Genomic DNA, 20,265 nt, shown 5'->3' with positions numbered 1-20,265 from the left:
AATAATATGTTAATATACAAAAGTAAAATAAAGAAATCGTAATGTTATTTGGTTTTGTAAACGCGTATAGGAAACCAATGATTAGTTTCCGTGAGTATCCAATCTATTTCCTTATTCAGCTAACTGACAAGTAAGTTACCTATAATTATAGGCTTGGAGTAGTTTTACGAGCTAATAGACTAAGGTTTTACTGCACAAAGCCTACGCCGATGACCTTCCAAGAAATGGCATGCCCCGACAATGTTAGCCAATGACCACCCTCGAAGCCGATTGTTAAGGTGACGTGCTTTGTTAAAGACACTTGACGCCTTTATTTCGTCTCGACAATGCAAATTAAGACGTTTTGTATCATGAATAATTTCAAAGAAGACATGAATGTTTGAGAGTTTAGATACGCTTGAAATCCGAATTCATTGTTGTAGCTTCAGATTTCAATGGAAATGCGACAATTGTAAATTTAACCTTTTTATTTTTCGAGAAATTTCATATTATTTATTGCAATCGACAAGGAACTAAAGTTATAATTAGCATCCGTAACAGCCTGTCAATGTCCCACTGCTGGGCTTAAGGCCTCCTCTCCTTCTTTTTGAGAAGGTTTGGAGCTTATTCTACCACGCTGCTCCAATGCGGGTTGGTTTAATACACATGTGCCAGAATTTCAGTGAAATTAAACACATTCATTACGTTACATAGGTTTCATCATGATGTTTTCTTTCACCGTAAAGCACGAGATGAATTATACTCACAAATTAATCCACGATCATCGGTTAAGATTCACGCGTTCTTACCACTGGGCCATCTCGGCATGATTACCAATAGTAGGTATAATTTGCTATAAAATCAAGTCACGATAGGGCACTTGAAAATCAAATCATTGACCCGCGCCGATAATGAGCGTCATATATCTTCTATTCAGTTGTCGTATTGTAATGTCCATTAACTTTCCAGGGAAGATTGCAGTATTTGCAGTTTGGCGAACAATGTTGCAAATTAATAAGCAAGCCGAATTGGTAAGACAATCGTCACGGACGCACGTGCCTGCGTGAACAGCATTTAAAGCGAGGTTCGTAGTATCTTCCTTTAAAATTATTGAGACGGATAACCCGGGTGCATCAGTCACATTGTAAGCAACTTTGAATTCATACCTACGTACGTTATACGTTGAAACCGCAAAACAGTGCAAGAATATTAATAATGTTATTATAATCCTTGTGTTTAATATAATTAGTTACGTTTTTATTAGTAACTATTAATTACCCACTTCGTTCGTGTCTATGACTGAGAACCGCAAGAGTTCAAATAAAAAAGAATGAATAAAATCTCATATATTACGAGACGCATGCAAAGATATAATAATAATTTAAAGGCTGTAATAACGTACTTCTCAATGACTCTTCAAAAACATTTATGAATAGACATAGCACAGTTTTATTGTAACATTTAAATATATTAAAGACTTTTTATAAACCTCAATAAAAACTGCAACGAAGAAACGGGCCAAGGGGTTCGATTATTTGAATTCACAAGTCTTTCTTTTCTAAAGAGAACATTCAATCATTGCAGAGGTTACCTTACAGCTTAAGCTAAACAACTTTTATAGTATTTATTATGATGGAGTCATTTGATTCACATTACGGCTGACAGGCAATCGTTTAATCCTTTCATTGGTATTGAACTGAATCGACTACGCGAGCGCGGTGGCCTGCTATAAGAATGACTCACGCTGTAAACCGTCAGCTTCTACCTAATATAATATTATCCAAAAAATACATATAAAGTTTATAAAGTTATCTTTAGATATAAAATATTTTAAAACAATTCTATTGCAACGTCAATTTAAAATGAAAATCTTAATCTTTTTAAATAAGTTATAGCAGCCATAAAAAATAGACTATAAAGCACAAAAAAGTAATTTATAAACTTTTTGTATTTTTCAGCGTCTTCATGAAATATTTCATTCGGTGATCGATTTTTTTATACAATCAATTGTTATCTATTTTCGAATTTCCGAATTACGTAACGTATACATTTGTAAAAGTAAGCCCTTATTTTATCTACGTAGATAGCTAATCGAAGTTAGAATTAGTGTCGTGCGTGAGCGCGAGTCGGCTACCGCACACAGGGCGAGCATCCGCCTCGCGAACCTCATTCATCAGCGCTGATTGATTGCAACTGTCAAAACGGTAATGGCGGCGAGTGGCGGCCATATTTGAAACGTTGAATGCATCTAAGCCAATATTAATGAACGTTATAGATGAGACCCACGGACAAGTTCACGGTTACTTATTAGATGTGTTATTTATTAAAGTTTAAATTTATTGGTTTAGAACTGACTTAAATTGATGTTTATGTTGCGATGTTGGCAATATAAAGCGAGCGAGGATAATGACTAGGGCGCTTAAAGTTTTAGCGCTTGATAGCCCGATAGTGACGTTGCATTTCAAAAACCAAATATTATAAGATAAATATAATGTGGTTATCATTTTTAATAAAGCTTATACTTATTTTTCATTTTTTTAAATGTTATTACAATAAATTGTCATATAAAAATAAACAATACAGATATAAAAAAAAAACCAAAAGATATCTCAAAATAATCCACAAATTACTTTTAATTTTTTTATTGTAGCCTAATAGGGATTTTGTGTAATAAATAAAGTGAAGAATGGTTTAAAAAAAATTTATTTGACACTTTCAGAACTTTGAAATAAAATCACAAACGTAAATATGAACACCGAGATTTATATTTCAATGATTGCCCATCACATTTAATTTAACATTATAACATTACAACTTAATCTAACCTAGGTTTAGGTACTATTTACATCACACATTAAAAACTCGAATGTTTTGCTACTCTTAGTACTTTTGAGTATTTCATAAAAAAAAATCAAAAAAATCTTTTTACAATTCACTTGAGAAATATTCGTCTCTAAAAATAAATAAACGTACATAAAACAAATGACAGTAACATTTATTTACAACTACGAAAGGAGTTTTATCACATTGAGATTAACGATCGGTATAAATAGTGTAAAGTGTATACACGAAAATAATAGTTCCATGTAAAAAACCGATACTACACTAGTTGAGTCTCGTCGAGTCTTCCGCTCAGATCACCTGAAACAAATTATGACTGATAGAAAAATATATCTACATACAGTACATTAACAGCCTGTTAATGTCCCACTGCTGGGCTAAGGCCTCCTCTCCCTTTTGAGGAGAAGGTTTTGGAGCTTATTCCACCACGCTGCTCCAATGCGGGTTGGTAGAATACACATGTGGCATAATTTCAATGAAATTAGACACATGCAGGTTTCCTCACGATGTTTTCCTTCACCGTCAAGCACGAGATGAATTATAAACACAAATTAAGCACATGAAAATTCAGTGGTGCTTGCCCGGGCTTGAACCCACGATCATCGGTTAAGATTCACGCGTTCTAACCACTAGGCCATCTCGGCTTTTTTAAAAATATATCTACATGTTTGATACCAATTATTGACAAATATATTATTTAAAAAAAAGGTTTGCATTTATTGATGCCGTCCTAACCGATTTCGGTCACGGCGCCAATCTCAAGGAAGACTTGCTGCGCTGGACATATTATAGTGCACGAGTGTGCACTATTTGCTTCCTCGTTTCTGATACGCACCGCTAAGATCTGGAATACCCTCCCGACCTCCGTTTTTCATACTACCCACAATATCGAGACCGTCAAGTCTAAAGTGAATAGGCAGCTTCTAGGCAAGCGCGCTCCATCTTAGACTGGTGGTAGCAGTCAAGCGCTAGCTTATATATTTAAATATATATAATATGTGCGCAAACACAGGTGCGGTCTCTATACCGTCACACTCATATTCCAATGGGAGGGCAATTTCGACACGACAGGAAAACCCAAATAACTTTTTATTGGCCTGACCCGGGGTTCGGACTCAGGAATTATATGTAGCTATCAGACCAGCGATATTCAACCTTTTCTTTATAGGTGACCCTTCTCTTTATATACACAAACACGTGTTAGTCATAGTTTCGCAGGACGCAAACAAAATTTTTTTAATAAATGATTTCTTTGTTCACGGGATAGTTACAAATTTAGCATTTTTTTATAATTTTATGATAAAAAAAAAATGATAAATCATTTTATGGAATATCATTTTATGGAAGTCGAGATGGCCCAGTGGTAAGAACGCGTGAATCTTAACCGATGAACGAGGGTTCAAATCCGGGCAAGCACCTCTGAATTTTCATGTGCTTAATTTCTGTTTATAATTCATCTCGTGCTTTTCGGTGAAGGAAAACATCGTGAGGAAACCTGCATGTGTCTAATTTCATCGAAATTCTGCCACATGTGTATTCCACCAACCCGCATTGGAGCAGCGTGGTGGAATAAGCTCCAAACCTTCTCCTCAAATAGGGAGAGGAGGCCTTAGCCCAGCAGTGGGACATTTACAGGCTGTTACTTTACTTTACTATCATTTTATGACACACAGTGTTAATAAAATTAATAAAAAGTGTTAATAAAAACCTTTGAAATATAAAATAGTTGAATATAACACCAACTGGCCCAACCACAAACGGCCGGCGGGCCGCAGGTTGAGTACCGCTGCACTAGACCAACCAAGTAGTCATAAGTAAGTAATTTAAACTACTCCTAATGTGAGTAATATTTATAACACTCACCAAGTTAACTAAGTTCGAAACCAGCGCCCGCCTGGATGGCGTACAGCAGCTTCTCTGCCAGCAATTCCTCGGCGTGGTACTCGGGGATCTTCAGCAGGTTCATGCAAGTTGAGGAAGACGGCAGGCGGTCCGCCGCACCCGCAGACTGGATGCAAAATGGCGGCTGCAGGTCCTAAGGGAAGAACGAATAATCAGTGTCATAAGTAAAATTGAACATTTGTGAGACTTGAGCTCATTTTATAACAAAATATAAATCTAATTTTTACTGTTCTAACATTATTTTTTACATCCATCACAAAGAACAAGGAACGTATTGTTATTAGTAATTATAAGAAATATGACTTTCCTTTTTTTTCATGTAAACATGTACTATGGTCAGAAAGTAACAATATATTGAAATTTGCGAATGAGCCCTACTTTTTGATTTTTTATTATATTACAATACAGAGGGTTCTCGTAGAAGGAAGATTTTCCTGGTTCTTAGTTGGTATGGGGGATCATGGATCAATTCTTGGTCTACTCTATCCCTGATATATATAAATGACATGCATTTTTGTTATAATATAGTATTTAACAAAAACACTTTTGAATTATTAAAACAACTATACATTTTTCAAAAATAAAACCTCTTTGAAAAGGATATAATATTAATATAATAAGTTGTTTTACATTAGTATATGTTAGAGATTATTTGCAAAGGAATCGGCAATCATGTCACATTAATAAAAAAAAAAAGATTTACCTTAAAACCTAAGAGGGGTGGCCTGGAGCAACTCGTGACGAACTTTAGTAACTGCCGGCGTTGGTCGTCCGTGAAGTTCTCCACCACTTTCCAGAAACATTGCACTGTCGGGTGAGTCGCCGTGAAACCACCTGGATCAACCAGCATTCATTTAATTATGATGTATAAACAAATACGTAATACCAGTTTGAACCCACAGACTGGTGGTAGAGCTTTGTGCAAGCTCGTCTGGGTAGGTACCACCCACTCATCAGATATTCTACCGCAAAATAGCAGCAGCAGTACTTGGTATTGCTGTGTTCCGGTTTGAAGGGTGAGTGAGCAAGTGTAATTTCAGGCACAAGGGACATAACATCTTAGTTACCAAGGTTGGTGGCGCATTGGTGATGTAAGTGGTGTAACATTTCTTACAATGTCAATGTCAATGGGCGTTGGTGACCACTTACCATCAGGTGGCCCATATGTTCGTCCGCCTTCCTATTCTATAAAAAAAACAGCTTTTATTTATTCTGGACTGGAAAGAAATCTGATTGAGTTGACTGAATTGAAGAAGACTGATTTAGTGCTATCCAAGACACGAAATGTATCTGCCAACTATTGATCCCACTATTACTCAGTATTAAAAGATAGTAAAAAACGAATTGACCCACCAGGATTTCAATACTCAAACTTAACCTCCATGCATTGTAATCAGAACAATTTTGAATGAGATTTTTTTTTAAATTTAAATCTTCAATAAATAATGCAAAGCTCCTGTCGTAATGTGTTAAATAGCTTAGCATAAATTAACAATTAACAAGCCGGTCTTAGATTTTTCGAAAACTTTTTTTCAAACATTTAATAATAAACCTTATAATATTTACCCCCATACTGCGTGTTTCTTCTAAGATCTTCGAGATCAATGGGAACTTCGGCTCCGGATATTAAAAGCTGCAACTCCCTACAGGAAAACATCCGCAGCCACTCCGCGTTCACCACGGACGTTAGACCGCGTTTGAATGCGTTACACTGCGACCTTATTTGCCTAGAAAATAATCGCACATGTGACAACCATAAATTCAATCGGATTTGTTCTCTGACTACGACAATTGATATTTATGTTTTTTTTTAATCAAATATTTAGAAACGAGAGAAAATGTTCATGTCAAAAAAAGGTTTCTTTCTATCGGTCGAGTGTTTTAAGCTATCTGTGGTCTTTTATTTTTGAATTATCGCATCAATATATCGCATATGAGTAAGGAGCAATTCTGTATAGTTTCGATTTTAAATAATAGCATCATTTACAAAGTTAAAATATAAATAAATAAGGAGTTTCAGTAAATAATTACTTATATACTGAAATTCCTTATTAAAACGTTAAGTCAGTCTTACCTATTTAATTTGTAATCGGCGACAAGATGTATGTATTCTATTCTATTTTCTGCCATTACGGGAATGTTCGCGCCGCCCGGTTTTAACTCATCTATCTGTGGAGAGATACAACACTTCAGTTTGTCTTCAACTTATTCCCATTATTATAATAACCGAACAAAACGATTTTTTTTTTTATAGAATAGGAAGGTGGACGAGCATATGGGCCACCTGATGGTAAGTGGTCACCAAACGCCCTTAGACATTGGCATTGTAAGAAATGTCAACCATCGCTTAGCCAATGCGCCACCAACCTTGGGAACTAAGATTTTTTGTCCCTTGTGCCTGTAATTACACTGGCTCACTCACCCTTCAAACCGGAACACAACAATATCAAGTATTGCTATTACAGTATTGTATATACGATCTGCACCCGTACGTAGTTGATGTATCTAAGACACGTACGAAACGATTTGCTTCCTCGTTTCTGATACGCACCGCTAAGATCTGGTATACCCTCCCGACCTCCGTTTTCCCCACCACCTACAATATGGGTACCTTCAAGTCTAGAGTGAATAGGCATCTTCTAGGCAAGCGCGCTCCATCTTAGACTGTATCATCACTTTCATCAGGTGTGATAATAGTCAAGCGCTAGCTTATATATTTATTTAAAAAAAGTACATGACAATGATGCCAGGTCCCGCAGTGGACTAGGCGGGGCCGGGTCGGACTCACGCGCTGCTCGCCGAGCTCGTCGCTGACGATGGTGAAGTCGAGGCCGAGGTCGGGCACGTCCTCCCGGCGGTGCGACTTCAGCAGGAGCAGGCCGCGGTACAGGCCGGGGTCCAGCGACGCCAGCGCGTGCACGTCGGGCTCGCGCGTCGAACACAACTTCGCAAGGAAAAACTCCGCCAGCGGCAGTTCTACTAGAAGATTTTCGTACAACGCCTGCGAAGCAAAAACTAGGAGAATGCAGTCTCAACTATCACGGGTAAACTTTCTGACAAGGAGATCTGACGACCGATCGAGTCAAATAAAAAGAAGACATTTAAATAAATACTGAAATAATGACGTCAGTTTTTTATCCTCTTCCACTTTTACAATGTAGTCACTCCTGACATCGGGACTTTCACAAATTAGTATGGTAACGTTTCACAAATTCCAAAACTAAAATGCAGTTAGTACCCATTGTTAATATAAACTACACGAATTACTATTTAATTGTCACCGAATCATTTTAAAATTCTAATAAAACAATTACGTCGGGGAAGAGGCCGGACCTACCATGACCTACTTGCGTCAAATTCTCAGAGAAGCAACTTTAGACCGGTTAAAACAGTTTGCTCCTACTACGGTATTAAAGACTCCCCGAACCTAATTCAATAAAACGGCAGCATGTTAGGAATAATAGTGAATACTATTTAATCACAAAGGCAATTACTCCTGATTAAATTATTCTGTAACTTAGTTTTATTAATGAGTAACATAACGTGATGTAATATAATTTATGAGAATATTTTATTTATCTGCACTATTTTAGTTATGAGATTTATTATTATCATTAACTTTAACAATAAATATATTTATTATATCATCGTATATATCGAAAGAAGAGTACAAAGTCAAGATGGCGTTTATTGAGGCAGGACGTTCATTAAAATAACGGCAACAAAGCACGTCATAGGCGTCGTTGTGTCTTCGTTTCCAACGGCATCTAGTATTTCACTCTAGTAAAAATAAAATAACTCCTCTTTTAGAGTATAAAAAAAATCATCATTATTAAAATATAACTAGTAAAATAAAATGGACATACCTTTCCCAACATTCTTCCAACAAAAAAGTAATGCATCGGAAAGTCATCGTACAACAAATGAACTCCAGGATTTGGGTACAGCATGTTGTCCTTGGTCAACCGGAACAGACCGCGGTTGGGATCGAACGCGGACCTGACAAGAACATTTTATATATTGTTTTACATATCAACTCCTTAATTCAATTAAATCTGGTGGAAGAGCTTTGTGCAAGCTCGTCTGGGTAGGTACCACCCACTCATCAGATATTCTAACGCAAAACAGCAGCAGCAGTACTTGGTATTGTTGTGTTCCGGTTTGAAGGGTGAGTGAGCCAGTGTAATTACAGGCACAAGGGACATAACATCTTAGTTCCCAAGGTTGGTGGCGCATTTGTAATGTAAGCGATGGTTAACATTTCTTACAATGCCAATGTCTATGGGCGTTTGTGACCACTTACCATCAGGTGGCCCATATGCCTTTCTACTGTATTAAAAAATCATCATTTATTACAAAAAATTTAATTGTCCATAGTACAAACTCTACCAAAAAGAACCGACGATAAAAGTAGTTATCACTGATACTAATTGAACACATGCTTGAAAGAAGGTTTCATTTCTAGTTTTAAACGTCATTGTTCCTACACTTTGTATGAAAGAACTCTATACTTGAAAATTATAAGATAAACAATTAAGTTAAAGTTGAACCATCGTTGATAATAATTATCGATCGATTTAAATTAATTGAAAAAAAAAGTGTTAATTAATAAAATTGACGTACAAAAGTCTGTAAAAAAATGCTTCGATATATATGTAAATATAAAAATTTTTTATAACTTACTTCAACAGTTCTGAAAGGAATTCTCTGAAAAGACCGCCACCATCCACGCCGGGCTCTTCTGCGCCCGCCTGATTTATCAGCTGTACCCGAAGTTTTAGTTTCAGGTCTGGTTCTATAACAATTTGTTACATTCTTAAATATATATATATATAATGTTATAGGTAGGCGGACGTGCATATGGGCCACCTAATTTTAAGTGGTCACCACCGCCCATAGACATTGGTGATGTAAGAAATACTAACCACACTATACATCGCCAATTTTTATTTTATATTTGCCGGGAGGGCAAATGACTCTACTCCACCTAATGGTAATGAATGTAAAATGGGAAGAATGTTCTGCACTAGCCGCCCCTTGCCTTGCCGGCCCGCAAGATAAAGATAATGCGCCACCAACCTTGGGAACGAAGATGTTATGTCCCTGGTGCCTGTAGTTATACTGGCACACTCACCTTTCAAACCGGAATACTAATATACTAAGTATCGCTGTTTAGTGGTAAAATATCTGATGAGTGAATATTTTATATAATTCAAAATTGCTAAATACCAATTCCCTTAGCTCTTTCTTCAAAAATGACGGATTTTTATACAAACTTTCATCCCCTTTATCACTACCTTAGGGGTAAAATTTTCAATAATCCTTTCAGCTACTACTATGTAAAAAAAGCCCGTAAGCAAATTTTTCATGGTACTAGCTCCAATAGTTTGGGCTGTGCGTTGATGTGACAATCAGACAGTCATTCTTTTATATAGATAATCTGTGGCAATTGTATTTAAAAATAAATTTAGATACTTTCATACAAGAGGTTCATTTATAATATTAAGAATTCGTTAGCAAGTAAAGAGTGATTCAATAGATAAATGATCCGCTTTACTCACCGTTGTCGGGGCTAAGTTTGTCAAAAGCATCTTCATATAAATGAGTACGCCGGACACTGATTATTATCGAAGGACCTTCGTTAAAATTTGTCATCTCGTACCAGTGATCCTGCTTTTCCCTGCAATTAATTAAAAAAATAGAAATTCTTACAATTATAAGACATTTTTTTTGTGTCTAATATACGCACCTCATCAAAAGACTTTGGAATATTAAAACTCGCGTAGAGAATGGTACGACAAACGGAATTTCTCTCAAAATCGTAACCGTCCTGAGTTCTTTGATGGTTAAGGGTGGCCCTTCATCTGAAAATGAGAACATTTAGTAGGTAGTATGCGAAAGCACTGTCCCGACGTCCCTCAAAAAATGGAGTGGGTACCACTAGTTTAGGGGGTATTCTGGCGAGTCCCACATAAGCACGTAAGCGCTTCCCCCCCGCGAGAGGCTCACCGTGGTCGGCGGCGGCGAGGCGCGGCACGGCGGCGCGGTAGGGGCGCGCGAGGCGCGGCGCGCGCGCGGCCACGAGCGCGGCCGCCGCGCCCTCGCCCGCCGCGCCCGCCGCGCCCGCGCCCGCCGCCCCCGCGCCCGCGCCCGCCGCGCACCACGCGCCCGCGCCGCCCGCGAACTGCAGCCGCGCGTCGCGCGCGTACAGCGCCCGCAGCAGCTGCGTGCACACCTGTCACGATAGTTAGACTCGATTGAAACGTTTTCTTACTCTAAATATACGCCTGTCGTATTTTACTGGTAGTCTAAATTCAAAATTACGGCTACTTTTAATTTAAATAAAGCTCTTTTAGTACTTAGATCTGTAAATTTCATCTAAGCAAAAATAGTACACTACGCCCCACACGGACCAAAGGTACACCAAAGCTGATAATGACGAATACAAAAGATTGGGGTAATTTATCTTTTTAGTAACTTGTTTTAATGATGAAGTAATCAGTATACTGTAACTAACATATATAAAAACATAAGTACAAAAAGCATAAACCTTATTTAACGAAGTCTCATTGCCGTCAATTTAACTGAATTAAAATCATTTTTACTTTGAAAAGGATTCTTTAAAATTATATATGAATATTAAATTCACCTTAAACAAATGAGCCCATGCTGGAGTCTGATTTCTCTCGTTGAGCTCATGAGTGCCACCGACCGCATCCTTGTACTGGCCAAAGATGGATGGCCTGGATTCTGGATATGCCAGCTCTACTAAGCCGAGACACACTTGTTTTAGAGTCCGACAAAGACCTCCCAGTTCTGAGAAATCAAATGCGTGAATACGTCCCACGACTGTCGTACTCGTATTACTTGATTCTGAAACTTAAAAAAAAAAACATATATTTATTGATCAATTAATATATTACGAAGGTTTTTTTTTTAATAAACAAAAGGACTAATAAAAATGACGACTTACCAATCATTTTTTCATCTCCATCGGTGTCTTTAAAGAATTCCGTATCGTGTAATGTGCCAATCAAAAGCGAAAATAATGCACAGAACACAGCCAACGGAGCCAGTAACCTATGTACTCCGATGACTGATGTTTCAGATCCCATACCTCTTGACAGTGCTGAGAGCAACGGTGTTGCTGAGCCACCGAATGAGGATTCATGGCTCATACTGCTTAACCACTGCCACAGTCCACGAAGGAATATCGGCTTAAAAGCTAATGTGTACAGTAGCCTAAAAAAATACACATTTTAATAAAAATCATCTTGAACTTACTTTTTAATTTGTAGTCAATATCTCTATTCAATATATAAGCGGTACACTTGCTTGTTGAATGTCATATGTTTACGAACAGTTCGAAAAAAAAACAGTTTAGTGAAGGAAAATCTGTAGGATTTTTAAATCACATATATAACCATAATAGGTGTTACAAAAAGGTTAATTTATATTATAACTTTTATATTTTCTTTGAAATCGCGTGGAGGCGGTCGTTTCATTCCCAAAGTGTGCCATCATCAAAACGGTCATTGGTTTCTTACAATTCTTGGTCATTCTATAGAAGAGCCGAGTTCGCCCAGTGAATCTTAACCGATGATCGCAAAGTTGAAGGAAAACATCGTGAGGAAACCTGCATGAGTCTAATTTCACTGAAATTATGCTACGTGTGTATTGTATGTGTGGAAAAAGCTCCAAATCTTCTCCCCAAAAAGGGAGAGGAGGCCTTAGCGCAGCAGTGAAACATTCACAGGTACTAAAAACTACTAAGCCTATACAAGAAAAATATTGCTAACAATAAGTACAAATGAATATTAAGGCTATGTTTGAATTTCAAAAACATCAACTCACCTATACTTATGCAATGCCATCCTGTGACTCAATAGTAAATTATGACATATCTTCGACATACTATCAAGAAACTCATCGCTCAAGTCACACTCTGTTATCTGTGAGCATGTCGTCAACACACAACGGTCAGGCTCGTTCAATGCTTCTATGCATCTCGTGAGCAACAGCTGTTCCCTGACTGATGTTGGGTTGGGCTCGTTCTCACTGTCACTATCGTCGTCATTATCGGCTGCGGTCTCCTGACTATACAGGGAGTCTTCGTAATCATAAGTTATTTGCTTATTACATACATTTACTGTTAATTTGGCTATTATTTTTAAATATTCTATGATGATTCGGTTATGTGGCAGTCTTGGGTTATCTAATTGACGTATATCGTTAGCTGGAAGAAATATATAAAAATAAATTAGTTGCAGCAACTCTAGTAAAGCAAAATTGTTTTAATTTTTTTTTTTAATCTGCCCATTTGGAGTTTTATTAATTGTATATGTTTTAAATCTAAAATTTTATGAGAGCAAACTTCCTATATTAATTATTAGAGGGGGATCAAGTGTTAATCTTGAAAAATCCATTTAAAATACAAAAATAAAATTATTTATTGTCGCTCCACTTACCAAATCCCGGTGGTTCCAATGTCAAAATTGAATGCAGTAACCATGAGTCATTTAACAAACTCCTAGATCTAAATTTATCTTCATTTAAACACCATAGCAGTTGCAAAAATGGAAATCTTTTACTGGTGTCTTGTGTTAACGCTGGTAACATGTACATTTCTACCGGTTCAGGATATGGATTACAAAGAAATGAGGCTGCGAATTCCGTCATTACTGTGTCACTGAAAAGTTGAAATAAGTTTCTATGTTGAAATGCATAATTTTCTCAAATTACAAAATTACCATTGTATTTACAAATCTTCATATGATGTTTATGAGACATGAACAAATTCCTTAACTGTTGTGTGTGATTATGTTTCTATTGTTTTCTAATTTGGGATGACCTTTTGATGTCAACATTTGGAGTTTCTTTAAGGAAAACAGTTCACTTACTTTTGTAACATAACATTCATATTAATTACATCCATATTCATTATTAATACTCACTCATACAACGGTATGCTGACATGATTAGTCAAATGTAGTGGCCTTTGTATTAGGTCTAATAATGCCCCACACAATGGTGTCGGTGGGTTTGGTGATGGTCCATACAATGGGGGTGTTTTCTGGCATAGTAGTTGTCTTAAATCTTTAAAATAGCCTGTAAAAAATACTTTAACTTAGGGGTATTTTTCTATATAGCTCCAACTTTATCGACAATGGTATGCATATAGGCAAACTATGATTATGAAATACTTTAACAAATATGTCTTATGAAGTAATAACATAATACGAAAAAAATTACCCCTCTTTATTAAATACAAAAATGTTGCTCCTATATTTTTAACAGCCTCATCGCAGCTCATGTATGATTCAGCAGAACTTACTGATGTAAACACTTCAAACATCCTAAGTGGTACAGCTAAAGGCACCTGAAAAATCTTAACATTGAATATATAGAACAAACATGAACACAAGCTATTATATAATTAAAAATAAAACAATAAAATATATTTTTTTTATATATATAATATGAGGTAGGCGGGACAGGCAAATGGTCGACAGATGGTAATTGGTCACCACTGCCCAAAGACATTGGCGCTGAAACATTAATTATTCACACCAACCTTGGAAGGTAAAAAATTATGTATCTGTAGTGACAGTGGCTCACTCACCCTTCAAACCGAAACACTACAATAGTAAGTATTGCTGTTTGACATTCGTAATTGTGATTTGCGGGTGGTACCTACCAAGACAGTCCTAATAGCATAATATATATATGTAATATAAATAAAAATTACGTTACATTTTCTCAATTTTTTGAACTAAAAACATGATGTAAGAAATTTATCTGATTACCTCACTATCATCTCTTAACAAACATAGATGTAGTGCCAGAAGTCTTCTTATTTGTACTAATGATTCCAGATTTTGTAAAAGCTTATTTCTTTGCTTTAGTAAAAGTTGAGACATAGAAACCTAGAAATTTAATACATTTATAATGATATTTCATAATTACATATTATTATAACAACAATGATAAAATTTATTTCAAACAAAAATACATAAAAAGAAAATAAATTATTATAGCAGTATTTTAAAAATATTTGATTATAATTAAATTATTATAGTGAGAAGAAAATCGTCTTGATATTTATATATTATGCGTAAATGTGTATAATTCAATTATAAAAAAAGTTAAAAGAATTCAATGCCAAAATTGGGATACTCAACTTCTACAATGCCAAGAAAAACATTTTAAGTAGAAAGTTCAATAATTTTCTTTTATTTACTGAAATAATTTTGAACAACAAACAAAAACAAGATTTTTTTACATTAAAATTGATATTAGCCTTTGAATTTTATTGTTACTCTAAAAGTATTAATAGATGTCTATAAATTACCCCAAAAAGTAATAATAATAATAATGTCCTCCAGACCGATTTCGGCCACTGAGGCCATTCTCAAGAGAGATTAGACAACTACGCAGGAGATATTATAGCGCTCAAGTGTGTGATTTTACCTGTGCTTGCGTGTGCAAGCACAGGTAAAAAAAGTTATAAAAACTTTAGTACTAATAATAGGATAAATATAAATATATATGTATAATAAATAGATAATATTTTCATACCAATCTTGCACAATCCTTTTTATCGTCATAAAAAAATAATATTTTTGCTAAGAGTAATGTTATCAAAGCTTGATCATCATTATTTGCTTTAGAAAAGATACAATCAAACTCTTCTCTTTCGTTTTGCTTGAAATGTTTTCTTGTAAGGTAACTGCGTACATAGGCTTGAATTTTTATTGTACTGTGTAGTCGTTTTCTGTGTTCCTATGAGAGATGATTAAAAAATGATCTAAAGTTAGATCTTTTATTAAATTTAAGTTAAGAAAATTAATTAAAAAAGACTATACAATTTAATTTTGAAGTTCAACATTGTCTACATTTGTACACTGATAACTTATTATAAATTTTATCGTCGTAGCTGCAGGAAAAAGAACTAACCTCACGCTTCTGTCTTTGTTGTTGTGACTGAAGAATAAGAGTTTCTCTGTCTGTTTTGCGCTGAGCACTAGCACCTGCTAGATTCTGTTGTGGCTTCCGCCTAAAATCGCCTTCGAACGAGTACATTACTGTAATTTCGTAAACAAAAATCAGCTGAATATTCTTTTTGACATTAAAAATTTACGTCACGTTACTACTTACTAATAATTTATTGTATACACAATATATGTTTTAAAGTATCACATGCTCTTCAATAATTTACTGTAGATTATAATTTTAATTATATTATTTGTTACGAATTTCTGTTCAAACAAATTCATTACACATGCGATATAATGATACAGTACTTTTTAATTATTCGACAAATCGACAATCAGCATAGATAATAAATTAACATATAACAGTAAATATTATTTGAACTGTCATTGCTTTGCGCATAGTTTATCGGTTATCGGACTTGGTACCGATCAATTTGACACTTAGGAAATTTATTAGTAATAATTCACTAAATATTCCAAAAGCATAAGTATAAAAAAAAATATCATAATGAGTTTATATAAATACTATCAGATAAAAAAATCATATTAACATATAACACATTTCTTCGATATTTAATCGATTTGCTTGACTACAAATCGATTAAATATCGAAGAACTCTAGATGAAATAATTATTGTTAGCAAGAAGACAAGAACTACAACTGCAGCTGCCTCGGACTAGATGTCTGTAATGCATATTGTGTTGTCTCAGAAAATATAATATTACATACACACATTAGGCCGTTACGACTTATCCTATACAAATGTCGATTAATTCGCATAACTATAAACATTCATTTAGACTGTGTTTTACGCGTAGACAGAGAAACAAATAGGCGCAATGACGATTTCCTTCTCACTAACACAAGAAAGAAAACGAAAATTACGTTACAAATGGTTTAGACAGAGATGGAATTATCAAATCTTTTGTCCCTTATAGCGTAACCATATAATATAATCGCGTAAGTTTTGGTGTATGTTTCGCTACTCAAATAGCGAAACAAACTTGACAGTTGGTGCGTTCATAGTGTTTTTTGTTCAATTTTCGCTTACTTTTATGTTAGAAAACGATTTTTATCCAGTGAAAAGGCCGAGAAATAATCCTTATATCATATCGAAGGTTATACAAAGGTGTATTGTCGCATTGTTTCATGTTTAACTGATAGCAAGAAGAAAATTGCCGGCGTGTGTTTTTATGCGTAAGTACGACAATTTGGTCCCTGGTTGGTTGGAAATATAGTTTCTCAGTGATATTTATTTAGCCATAGCATGACTGAACCTTATATTGCATTAAAATCCAGAAAATAATAGGATTGTTCAGTTTTTATCATTCATAACCTATAATTATTTATTGTGTAAGTGCTGCTAGCGTCAGCTAAAAAAAGTACCGATTTTCGATAAAAAACATCGACTCGTCGACAATGTAAACAAATAAATATGGAGTCCAATAATAACCTAAAGTGCTTCGTTATATGTAAATATGTTATTTTAATTTATTCGTTCTTCTTTTTATAATTTCCTAACGACAACATTATTTAACATTTTTCATGAATTTATAATATTATTAGATTCCGAGTCAAGAGGTTAACATAGAAATATATGTGGCAACCATTCCTTAGTAATAATTTAATTGAGTGTTTTTGATTTCAACTTCTGATGAGAATGCTAATCCAGTATGATATAAAGATGCTGAAGTACTATTGATAACAGAAACAAAAACAAACAATGCAACAGTTTTTGGGTGTAGTTGGAAAACAAAAAAATTTTTTAATTAAAAAAAAAGTATAGTAAATATTAAAAAGTAAAATTTAATAAACTTATTTTGTTTTATTATTGTATTAAATCCTGAAAATTATTTATCTCCCAAAACAGGCAATGCAGTTACTATGGCAACATTATACGCACACATTAACAAACTATCTCTGTCTCAATCGCGGTTTCACAGCCTCTTGGTCTATTTGTTTCTCTGTCTACGGTTTTACGGCAAACTTATTGAAATACTTTATTTTAAAATCAGAAAACAATTACTAAACGTTAGATTGAATTGAACCTATAATATTTTTATTAGTCAGTCTAGGAGATTATATCGCATTCATGAGCTGGTTTCGTGTAAATTGCAAAAAATAAAAATAGCTTTTACTTTATATATAGTGCCTTATATATAGTATTTCCATTTTCTACAATATGTATATTACAAGACTAACGAATTTTTAATCTTTCATTCCAAATAGTACATATTGATTTGTACAGTACACAATAGACTTAATGTTATTTAGAAAAGCGAAATGGCAAATGCTTAGGCATGTATTGGGCAACAAATCATTTCTTTCATCATATTTTTTTGATTCCTTACATTGAATGAATACACGAATAATATAATAATTTCACTTGAAAATAACTGACAAGTTATCAACTTACCATAACTAATAAATAATCAAATCATATGACACATCCTTGTCTTAGATTGTGAGTTGTGCAAACATTCAACAAAATTTTTCGCTCTTGATTTATTTACCTTTAATGTTTTTATGTCATATGTTGTTTTAATAAAAAGAAAAAACACTGGAACTTCTAAAGTTTAATTCACGTTTTGATAAACTATGGCAGCGTCTTTAAAAGACACTTTCTTATATTTTGCTTATGGTAGCAATTTATTAAAGAAAAGAATACGTATTAACAACCCTACAGCGGAATTTATAGGCATCGGCAAACTTGATGTAAATATCAGTTAATATGGACAGTTCCTTTAGAAATTAAACAAAAAGTAAACAAAAGTTAATATATTTAAAATTATACTTTTCTATAGTTTTATTTGCTTTAACATTTAATAATAAATAGCAACGCAACTCACAAAAAGTTATAATCGTTTACTTGCAGAACCACCAATTGGACTTTATAAAATATTCGGATAATTGGCGAGGTGCATCAGCAACCATCATACCAACCAATAATAAACATGTGTGGGGTGCAATTTGGAGATTACATGTTATGGACATGTCTGCATTAGATAGGTATTACATCTGTGATATAATTAAGTTTATTCATTACTTTCTTACATTCTAATGTACAAGCTTAAAAACCTTTTGCAAGTTTTAAAAAACCTGTAAGCACTAGTTATCATATTTCAACCTGTAACATTTCAGACAAGAAGGTGTTGAAACAAATTGGTATTTCGCTAAGTTAGTTGAAGTTTTAACCCCTGATGGAGGTAAAGTTCAGTGTCGCACGTACCAACAAACAGTAAATCCACCACTAAGAGGACCTCATGAAGAGTTACCACTAGAAAGAAGACCATCAAGTACTTACTTGGATTGCATTGTAAATGGAGCAATGGACTGTAATTTGCCTAAAGATTATATAACTGAGCTAAAAAAAATTCCACACAATGGACAGAAAGCTTCTCCAAAAATGATTGAAAAACTAAATATGTAATTGACTGAATTTATGTTACAATATTATTCCTTAAAAGATAACTTTGTAAATATTATAATTTATATAAAATAAAATATAAAACTGGCCAGTTAAAACATTCATATCTTTTATTTTACAATTATAGATGTCAGTTAGGACTTGAATTTATTTAAATTTTCTGTTCTCTGAAAATATGCTTGCTTCAGAAACTTACACATCAAATACATTTCTGTATTTTGCTTATGGTAGTAATATGCTTTCATTTAAGATGAAATTAAATGGCTTATCAGCAGAATTTGTTTCTATAGCACGCTTAGATGTAAGTATAGTTTTATAGTAATATTTCATTGGTCAACTTTATTACTAACCATAATCACTAAAACCATTTATTACTTGGTGCAGAATAGCCGTCTGGACTTTATTAGGTATTCAAGGTTTTGGGCAGGACCAACAGCAACTGTTGTGCCCACTGCTAATGCTCATATTTGGGGTGTGATCTGGCGCATGCCTGTGGATGATTTGGACCGTCTTAATGAGTAAGCAAAGTTTTTTGATTTCAAAAGTAGGATCATCGGACATATTTGTAGATAAATTTAATATAAAGGCAATATTTTTGAAGATAATATTTATGAGAGTAAGCAGGTTTTAGGTTTAGCATTACATAATTAAAAGCTTATCATAAACTTGATTTCCTTTCTCAGGCAAGAGGGCTTAGAAAGTAAAATATACTATTCAAAGTCTGTTCAAGTTTTATCACCACATTTAGGTATTTATTTTTGCCGCATATACATCCAAACATTAAATCCCTTGCCAATTGGAGATAAAGATAAAATACCTGTAGAACGTTGGCCATCCTGTACTTACAAAAAAGTATTAATACACGGTGCTATGGAGCATCACCTACCGCAATATTATATAGAAATGTTGAGAAATATTAAACATAATGGACAAAAAGGATGCTATAAAATGCATATATTTTTGCGACAATATGCAGACAGTAAGAAGTCTTGTTTATGTATTTCGCGGCAACCTGTTCAAAAGCCACTTCAACTGGATTTGAGAAAATTCAGAGCTCAAAAATAGAGCAGCTAAGTAAATACTAATATAATTGAAGTCTTACTTATAAAAAGAGGAAGAAA

General features: G+C 34.5%; 3 protein-coding genes across 3 annotated transcripts; 2 read left to right on the top strand and 1 right to left on the bottom strand.

The window, feature by feature from the left end:
* Nucleotides 1–2,666: 2,666 nt before the first annotated feature.
* On the bottom strand, nucleotides 2,667–16,046 carry LOC126776027 (ubiquitin-protein ligase E3C). The gene is made up of 21 exons (XM_050498321.1): nucleotides 15,880–16,046; nucleotides 15,679–15,806; nucleotides 15,301–15,504; nucleotides 14,529–14,648; nucleotides 13,975–14,101; nucleotides 13,677–13,830; nucleotides 13,191–13,411; nucleotides 12,577–12,958; nucleotides 11,696–11,964; nucleotides 11,372–11,601; nucleotides 10,732–10,957; nucleotides 10,472–10,586; nucleotides 10,284–10,402; nucleotides 9,406–9,517; nucleotides 8,589–8,721; nucleotides 7,511–7,723; nucleotides 6,797–6,891; nucleotides 6,289–6,449; nucleotides 5,426–5,556; nucleotides 4,684–4,855; nucleotides 2,667–3,120 (listed from the first exon to the last, which is right to left on the bottom strand). The coding sequence occupies exons 2-20, from the start codon at nucleotides 15,802–15,804 to the stop codon at nucleotides 4,688–4,690; spliced, it is 3,306 nt and encodes a 1,101-aa protein (XP_050354278.1). The 5' UTR covers nucleotides 15,805–15,806; nucleotides 15,880–16,046; the 3' UTR covers nucleotides 2,667–3,120; nucleotides 4,684–4,687.
* Nucleotides 16,047–18,159: 2,113 nt separating this feature from the next.
* On the top strand, nucleotides 18,160–19,244 carry LOC126776937 (gamma-glutamylcyclotransferase-like). The gene is made up of 3 exons (XM_050499830.1): nucleotides 18,160–18,432; nucleotides 18,593–18,726; nucleotides 18,859–19,244. The coding sequence occupies exons 1-3, from the start codon at nucleotides 18,316–18,318 to the stop codon at nucleotides 19,145–19,147; spliced, it is 540 nt and encodes a 179-aa protein (XP_050355787.1). The 5' UTR covers nucleotides 18,160–18,315; the 3' UTR covers nucleotides 19,148–19,244.
* Nucleotides 19,245–19,319: 75 nt separating this feature from the next.
* On the top strand, nucleotides 19,320–20,244 carry LOC126776849 (gamma-glutamylcyclotransferase-like). Its single transcript, XM_050499729.1, has 3 exons — nucleotides 19,320–19,445; nucleotides 19,529–19,662; nucleotides 19,828–20,244. Exons 1-3 carry the CDS (start codon nucleotides 19,320–19,322, stop codon nucleotides 20,207–20,209), a joined length of 642 nt encoding a protein of 213 aa, XP_050355686.1. The 3' UTR covers nucleotides 20,210–20,244.
* Nucleotides 20,245–20,265: the final 21 nt, after the last annotated feature.

This window comes from Nymphalis io, chromosome 1 (genome assembly GCF_905147045.1).
Source record: "Nymphalis io chromosome 1, ilAglIoxx1.1, whole genome shotgun sequence".
Taxonomy (NCBI): Eukaryota; Metazoa; Arthropoda; class Insecta; order Lepidoptera; family Nymphalidae; genus Nymphalis; species Nymphalis io.
Note: the sequence above shows the minus strand (reverse complement) of the source record. Positions and strands in the feature narration are given on the sequence as shown.

What these genes read in the sequence shown, in the direction of transcription:
- LOC126776027 (XM_050498321.1), bottom strand. Translation starts at nt 15,804, where the DNA reads ATGTACTCGTTCGAAGGCGATTTTAGGCGGAAGCCACAACAGAATCTA. An exon ending in ATTGGAACCACCGGGATTTG is followed by an intron (nt 12,959 to 13,190) that starts GTAAGTGGAGCG and finishes TATTTCTTCCAG; the next exon opens with CTAACGATATACGTCAATTA. An exon ending in TGGAGATGAAAAAATGATTG is followed by an intron (nt 11,602 to 11,695) that starts GTAAGTCGTCAT and finishes TTTTTTTTTAAG; the next exon opens with TTTCAGAATCAAGTAATACG.
- LOC126776937 (XM_050499830.1), top strand. Translation starts at nt 18,316, where the DNA reads ATGGCAGCGTCTTTAAAAGACACTTTCTTATATTTTGCTTATGGTAGC. An exon ending in TAGGCATCGGCAAACTTGAT is followed by an intron (nt 18,433 to 18,592) that starts GTAAATATCAGT and finishes GTTTACTTGCAG; the next exon opens with AACCACCAATTGGACTTTAT. An exon ending in GACATGTCTGCATTAGATAG is followed by an intron (nt 18,727 to 18,858) that starts GTATTACATCTG and finishes GTAACATTTCAG; the next exon opens with ACAAGAAGGTGTTGAAACAA.
- LOC126776849 (XM_050499729.1), top strand. Translation starts at nt 19,320, where the DNA reads ATGCTTGCTTCAGAAACTTACACATCAAATACATTTCTGTATTTTGCT. An exon ending in TTTCTATAGCACGCTTAGAT is followed by an intron (nt 19,446 to 19,528) that starts GTAAGTATAGTT and finishes TACTTGGTGCAG; the next exon opens with AATAGCCGTCTGGACTTTAT. An exon ending in GATTTGGACCGTCTTAATGA is followed by an intron (nt 19,663 to 19,827) that starts GTAAGCAAAGTT and finishes TTCCTTTCTCAG; the next exon opens with GCAAGAGGGCTTAGAAAGTA.